The sequence below is a fragment of the Heptranchias perlo genome, chromosome 33, assembly GCF_035084215.1.
Source record: "Heptranchias perlo isolate sHepPer1 chromosome 33, sHepPer1.hap1, whole genome shotgun sequence".
Taxonomy (NCBI): Eukaryota; Metazoa; Chordata; class Chondrichthyes; order Hexanchiformes; family Hexanchidae; genus Heptranchias; species Heptranchias perlo.
The window spans coordinates 7,270,636-7,277,718 of record NC_090357.1 but is presented as its reverse complement, the minus strand read 5'-3'; the positions used below and the strand labels follow the sequence as shown (position 1 = coordinate 7,277,718).

General features: G+C 46.5%; 1 protein-coding gene across 1 annotated transcript; it reads left to right on the top strand.

Moving 5' to 3' along the window:
- Nucleotides 1-1,676: 1,676 nt before the first annotated feature.
- LOC137301440 (histone H2A-like) lies at nucleotides 1,677-2,476 on the top strand. Its single transcript, XM_067970941.1, has one exon. The coding sequence runs from the start codon at nucleotides 1,721-1,723 to the stop codon at nucleotides 2,183-2,185; it is 465 nt and encodes a 154-aa protein (XP_067827042.1). The 5' UTR covers nucleotides 1,677-1,720; the 3' UTR covers nucleotides 2,186-2,476.
- The last annotated feature ends 4,607 nt before the right edge of the window (nucleotides 2,477-7,083 follow it).

Sequence of the window (7,083 nt, the reverse complement as noted above, 5' to 3'; positions counted from 1 at the left end):
GCAGAACTAATAAAGCACTTAACCATAAAAAACAAAGGAAACTTAATAATATTATTACCAGTGTCCACTATACAGTCCCTGCGGTGCCCACCGATTGCGGGAGGCCTCAAGTGTACTGGTGGAGACCGCGTGCTCCTTCTCCAGGGTCACCCAGATGCGGGCAAGACCGCGGAAGAGAGGCAGGCAGCCGGAGCGACCACCCCCGTGGGCCGAGTCCAACCCTGGACCTGTAGGTGCCCATCTGTGCCAGGCCCGGGAGCAGACCCAGGAGGAGGTCCTCCAACTTGCCCACCCCTCCCCCCTCCTCACCGGGGTGGGGGGTGCAAAGATCAGGAGCGCAGGACTGAAGTGGAGCCAGAGTTTGAGGAGCAGCCCCTTCAAATAGTGGAAGTGGGGCTGCAACTTCTCACAATGAACAAAAATATGGAATGCATCGTCCAGGCTGCAGAAGTTACAAGCAATCTGGGTGTCAGTGAAGCAGCTTGCAAATTGTAATGTGATTTTTGACTAGTTGGGGGTTTGCAGTGAATGGAACCATTTGTTGTCAGTGTGGTGCATGATTTTACCTAGAGTAGGTCAAACCATTCCGAATTTGTGCAAATCTGCACAGTTCTGTGTGAATTAAACTGGTTCGGACTAACAACTTGCATTTATGCATTGCCTTTAACGTAGTAAAACGTTCCAAAACGCTTAATAAAACCTAAACAGCATTCTCTTCTCAGAGGCGTATTTCGGTTGCAGCAATGATACCTCCTGCATTCACAACAGACACGCTGTGGTTTATTTTCTGAGGGTGTGTGGGGTTTTTTTTTTCTTTGCAGCTCAGAGTCTTGTGCAGCTTCAGCCAGTTTGTCCTGCCTGTAATAAATGCTTTGAGCTTTTCCACTCAATCAAACGAAAGTGCTCTGAAATAAACCAGAAAGTGGCAGAAATAGACAGCATCACATTTACACCCGCGAGCCGTATTTACATTTTATCGGATGGACCTGCTGTGGTTCCTCAGCATTTTTTTTTTGTCTTTTTGCAAGTTTTGTCCCTTCTATTTGCTCTGCCCTGATTGCATTAAAGAAAGAAAGTTGCAATCAGCGAAAAGTCGCTGGATATTATGTTTCTGTAACTGACGCTTTGTATCACAGCTCAATAACTCCTAAAAGTCGCCCGGCATTTACTAAACTCGAAAAGTTTGTCCCTGACTCGATGAGAATTAATAAAAGTGAAACCTTAAAATAACTCGCTACATTATAAGGTTGTATTTTTGCCTGCATTTAGCAATAGATTTTTTTTTTACAAAAAAAGTAAGTTGCCTCTCAATCTTTTCCGTTAATACTTTTTAAACAGATAAATGTTTTAGTTTTAAATCTTTATAAAGCGCTCTGATATTTAATTTGCTGCAAGAGCCCGCTTTAATTAACGCGCCTTTTTCCATTCAATAAATTTAAATATGATTTTGCAGCGGGAACGCCAACCATTGGTCGGCGGTTCGCTCGATCGTCCAACCGCAGAGGCGCGCCTAACCAGCGCGGGGGTCCGGCTGACGTGTTTTGATCGACATCGGGTAAACCCAATGGGAGGGAAGGAGGGACGTGGGATTCTCCAATGGGAGAGGGGTTAAGGGGCGGGACCGTGACGACTCGGGGTGGTGGTGGGGGGGGCGGGGTATAAAAGGAGGGAGCGGGCGAGCTGAAGGCGCCATTTTACAGGTGATCGGAGCGGAGAGAAGATGTCGGGAAGAGGGAAAAGTAGCAGCGGCGGCAAAGCCCGTGCGAAAGCCAAGACACGCTCGTCGCGGGCCGGCTTGCAGTTCCCCGTCGGCCGGGTCCACCGCCTCCTCCGCAAGGGCAACTACGCCGACCGGGTCGGGGCCGGGGCCCCCGTCTACTTGGCCGCCGTCCTCGAGTACCTGACGGCCGAGATCCTCGAGCTGGCCGGCAACGCGGCCCGGGACAACAAGAAGTCTCGCATCATCCCCCGGCACCTGCAGCTGGCCATCCGCAACGACGAGGAGCTCAACAAGCTGCTGGGAGGGGTCACCATCGCCCAGGGAGGAGTCCTGCCCAACATCCAGGCCGTGCTGCTGCCCAAGAAGTCGGGCTCCGGCCCGGCCACCGGCGGCGGAGGAGGGGGAGGAGGAGGCGGCGGCAAGTCGGGCGGCAAGAAGAGCTCGCAGCAGTCGCAGGAGTTCTAGCGGGCCCGGGGTGAGGAGGAGGAGGAGGGAGGGAGGGGGGGGGGACTGGAGGCGGCCTCGTCTGTCCGTCCCCGTCCCCCCCTCCTCAAAAATAAGTCGCAGAGAAAATCATGAGGGGAAAATAAGGACATTCAGACTTAACTTCGACCCAATGGCCCTTTTAAGGGCCGCCCACATGGACACGGAGCGATGAGGCTCGTGGCATTTCCGCTGTGTGTGTGTTTTTTTTTTGTTACCAAATTTTGTGTTTCACTTTTTATTCTTAAAAAAAAAAGAAATTCTCAACTAAAATCCTGGTCTCTTGCCTGGTTTTTGAGCAATGGGACTGGAGGATTCAGATTTGTGACTGGGTGAAGTTGTACCCCTTTTTTTTTTGTTTGTTCTTTCCTAAGTTGGGGGGGTTTGATCAGTTTTAGTTAAAACTTTTTTTTTCGCCCAGGGTTTCATATTCCTGCTTGGGTTCCCCCCCTCCCCCCCCCCCCGAAAACACCAACTTACATTCAACACGTGGAAGTGGAGTTGCTTTCTTTCTCTCTCCAGTGAATTGCAGGTTTGGAAGCCTGAGTTAAGTTACCAGGTGTGTCTTACTCAGTCTGCTTCAGGCATGTTGCTGACTTAATTTGCACAGAGCAATTTCTCATTGGCAGCCTGTACCAGAATGTACTTGTCCTGGTAATGGCCACTGGATATGGTTTGTGCATTTTATGTTGGCTGCTCAAACCTCAGCTGTTACTGACACTTTACCCCCCTCTTCTCACAAACATGCTACCTTAGGTATTTTTTGTCCAGTGTGACTGCTGTTACATTCTTGGCTCCCTGTATATCATTCAGGGTGAACAATGCATGGTTCTATTGTGGGGTTATGCTTCTGAGGCAAGAATTTAGGGTTCAATAATGGCAGACTGGGTTTGTTCTGTAGAGGCAAGAATAATTTGATAGCTTTTTAAAAAAAAAGTAAGCTGCCTTTTAGTAGGTGTGCTTTGCTGGCATTTAGATCTTTGGCAAGTGACCTGTATGCATAGAGTTCTACACTAATCTTGGGAACCTCTCCATTTGAGTTGTTGAGACAATAGTGGCATTCCATGTAGATAAGTAACATTTTATCTCTGGTTTGCTCTATCTGCTTGCCTTTGTGGGGGCCATTATTTAGCCACTTTGGAATAAAATGATTTCCCTATTTTAAAATTGGGATCAGAATAGACCATGCTTTGTTAATAGAGGGAATGGTGGCAGATGGGCACTGCATGGGACTTATGAAGTGCACTTTGTGTATTGCTGGGGTGAGATGCCAGGTGAGATTATGCTTCTTGGGGTGTGTGGGATCCTACATGAAAAATGCACATCACTTTTAACCCTTGTAATGTAGGGTCTGTTGTCACTGCATTGGCTGAGGGATGTTGCCTCACTGTCAATTAGTGACAATGCTCAGTGGAAGCAGCTGTGGTTTGGGAGAAGTTTGCTACTGCCAATTGTGCTTTCCTTTCTCCTTATACACCCCCCCCCCACCAAACTCAGCCATTTAAACACTAAATGATTAATGCACCATTGAGCTCTGCAGTGAAACCTTCCTATGAACCCTCTGCTCTATATTTCTCTAATTGACCTGTTAATACAGTCATAAATAAAGTGGTGTTGAGTTGTAGTGCTAGATTCCCATTCAACCAGCATCTCTGCACTACATACCTGCTTGTGTGAGGTTAAACACCTCTACATAACATCAGCTTGCTGAAATTCTGAATCCTGCTGGTACTTGTAATATACATCCTCCACATGACTACATTAAGTGATATTGCAATTCTATAATTTTCAAAAATAACAAATCTTGCATAAAAACAAAATACTGGAAACACTCAGCTGAGGTAGCACCTCTGCAGAGGACAATGGAGGGAATGTTTGGGATTGATGACCTTTCATCAGAAATGGTAGATGATCATTTTTTTAAGCAAGTATTGAGCCAGCAAAAAAAAATAAATGGGAGAGTTATGTGATAGGGTGGAGGGCAGGAGTTATTAAATGAGACAAGTATAGAAAAAGATGAACCTAGAGGTGGTGTAAATGGTTGCGTAGAATAGTCGAGGGGGTGGGTGGAAGCATAGAAAATCTGGTAAAGTGGAGAAGGCTTCCTTGGCCTGGGAATATGGCAGAAGAAAGGCAGGTGGACCACCCTCCTGGCCATGTAGCAGTGATAGAGGATCCCCTCAGCAAGCACTGGCCCACACCTCCACTCCCAGTGACACTGTTGCAGCTGTCTGAGAGAAAATGGGAGCGGTTGTTCAGGCCTAAAGTTGTTAAAACTCAATGCTAAGGCCCGAAGGCTGTAAAGTGCCTTGTAGAAAGACGAGGTGGTGTTCCTCAAGCTTGCATTGAGCTTCCTTGGAACAGGGTAGGAGTCAAAGGACAATGTGATGGAGGATTAAAGTGGCAAGCGAGTGGACGTTCAGGGTCACGTGGGATGAATGGAGGGAGCTGTCCAGCAAAGTGATCACTCAGCCTGCTTTTGGTCTCCCAATGTAGAGGAGACTACATCGAGAGCAGTGAATACAGTACTAAGTTGGAAGAAGTACAAGTTAATCACTGCTTCACCTGGGAGGAGTGTTTAGGACCTGCATGTGTACAGGAAGGGGAGCAGGTGCTGAGGGAGATGGAAGAGTGGGACTAGAGTGTCATGGAGGGAATGGTCCATTCGGAATGCCAGGAGGGGAAGATGTGTTTTGCACTGAAGATGGCGGAGGATGATATGGTGGATGGTGACGACAAGGGGGACCCTATCATTCTGGGTGAGGGTGGAAATGGGACGGACATGGTCAACTGAGGAAAAAGGTAGACGTTTTGGAAGCTCTGGTGTTGGAACAGATGTGATGGAGAAACTGGGAGACTCAAATAGAGTCCCTGCAGGAATCCTGGTGGTGGTAGTATAATCAATGTAGCTGGGAATCAGTGGGCTTGTAGTAGACAATTGTGGACTGCCTATCCCCAGAAATGGAGATAGAGAATGTGTGGAGGTGGACCATGTGAAGATATGGGAAGGGTGGAAGTTTGAAGTAATGTTGATGAAATTTTCCAGTTCAGGGCGAGAGCAGGAAGCATCATTGTTTCGGAAAAAGGGCCTGGGGAGGGGACCTGAGTAGGACAGGAACAAAGAATGTTCCATGTATCTCACAAAAAGGTAGGCATAACCAGGACTCATAAGGGTTCCCATAGCAACACCTTTTATTTGGAGGGTGAGTAGAGTTAAAGGAAAAGTTGCTGAATGTGAGAACAAGTTCAGCCAGACAGAAGAGGGTGATGAATGGAAACTGGTTGGGCAGCAGTTCAAGGAAAAAGTGGAGGGAGATGAAGCTGTAGAGTGACTGAATGTCCATGATTGAAAAGGGGACGGTTAATGCCAGGAAACTGGAAATGGTTAAAATGGCGGAGGGTGTCAGAGAGACTAGGGACAAGGGAAGGAAAAAGTAGAATTGAGGTAAGAAGAAATAAGTTCTGTGGGGCAGGAACAGGCTGGAACGATGGGTCCACCAGGACAGTCCTGTTTGGATCTCGGGAAGGAGATAGAAGCGAGGCTGGGGGACTGAGGTTGGGGCCGCGGTGGGGGAATCTGCAGAGTAGATGCATTTTACACAAGCATCGTACTGTCTTGCCTCAGTAATTTGTTTTTGCAATGGATCTGCATAAATTGAATTTTTTTTTTAATTGGCAAAAGTTTATATTTGTTTTCCCACCCTGAACTATTGCTGGCTGCTACACTGTCGATGAAAATTTTGCATGGTAGCACGTGACATTAATGAGCTGTGATACTTGGAGTCTGATGGTCAGGAACTGTTAACTGTCTCTGTCCTATCTCCTTATCTGATCAAACAAGCCAGCCTGCTGTGTTACAGACAGCAAGCTTTTGTCCTGGGAAAAAACAACTTTTATTTCAACACTCATTTCAGAAAATTAATTTGCTATTTCCTAATTAAGAATGCAGGAAGAAATATATAATGAATTTGGTATTTTGTTCAGTTGCAACCTGAATAGAACATTAAAGTTGAGACAGACCATGATGCCGTTTGAGCAAAAAGTAATTTAAAAATTTCAAATCGGATCCCAGTCGATAATTTTGTGAATGAGTCAAACTACCTGCTGATTGAAACTGGGCAATGCAACGTCCAGGGGTGGGAGAATTTCACATCCTAGTACTGAAGAGTAACTGTGTACAGTTCTGGTCACCCTATTATAGAAAGGATATTATTAAACTAGAAAGAGTGCAGAAAAGATTTACGAGGATGCTACCGGGACTTGATGGTTTGACTTATAGGGAGAGGTTGGATAGACTGAGACTTTTTTCCCTGGAGAGTAGGAGGTTAAGGGGTGATCTTATAGAAGTCTATAAAATAATGAGGGGCATAGATAAGGTAGATAGTCAAAATCTTTTCCCAAAGGTAGGGGAGTCTATAACGAGGGGACATAGATTTAAGGTGAGAGGGGAGAGATACAAAAGGGCCCAGAGGGGCAATTTTTTCACTCAAAGGGTGGTGTGAGTCTGGAACGAGCTGCCAGAGGCAGTAGTAGAGGCGGGTACAATTTTGTCTTTTAAAAAGCATTTGGACAGTTACATGGGTAAGATGGGTATAAAGGGATATGGGCCAAGTGCAGGCAATTGGGACTAGCTTAGTGGTATAAACTGGGCGACATGGACATGTTGGGCCGAAGGGCCTGTTTCCATGTTGTAACTTCTATGATTCTAGGATGTGTTTAGAACAACACAAACATGACCGAGGAGTTACCATCTTTATTTCAGGAACTTTGACGCCCATCCATCACTTTTATATTTTGCAGGACACTTATTGCCTTGGGCATCTGGTCGAAAGCCTTTTATACAAAGCTGTGCAATTCAGCCAGGCTTTGCAATGTAACCT

Coding starts and splice junctions, on each gene's coding strand:
- LOC137301440 (XM_067970941.1), top strand. CDS start 1,721: ATGTCGGGAAGAGGGAAAAGTAGCAGCGGCGGCAAAGCCCGTGCGAAA.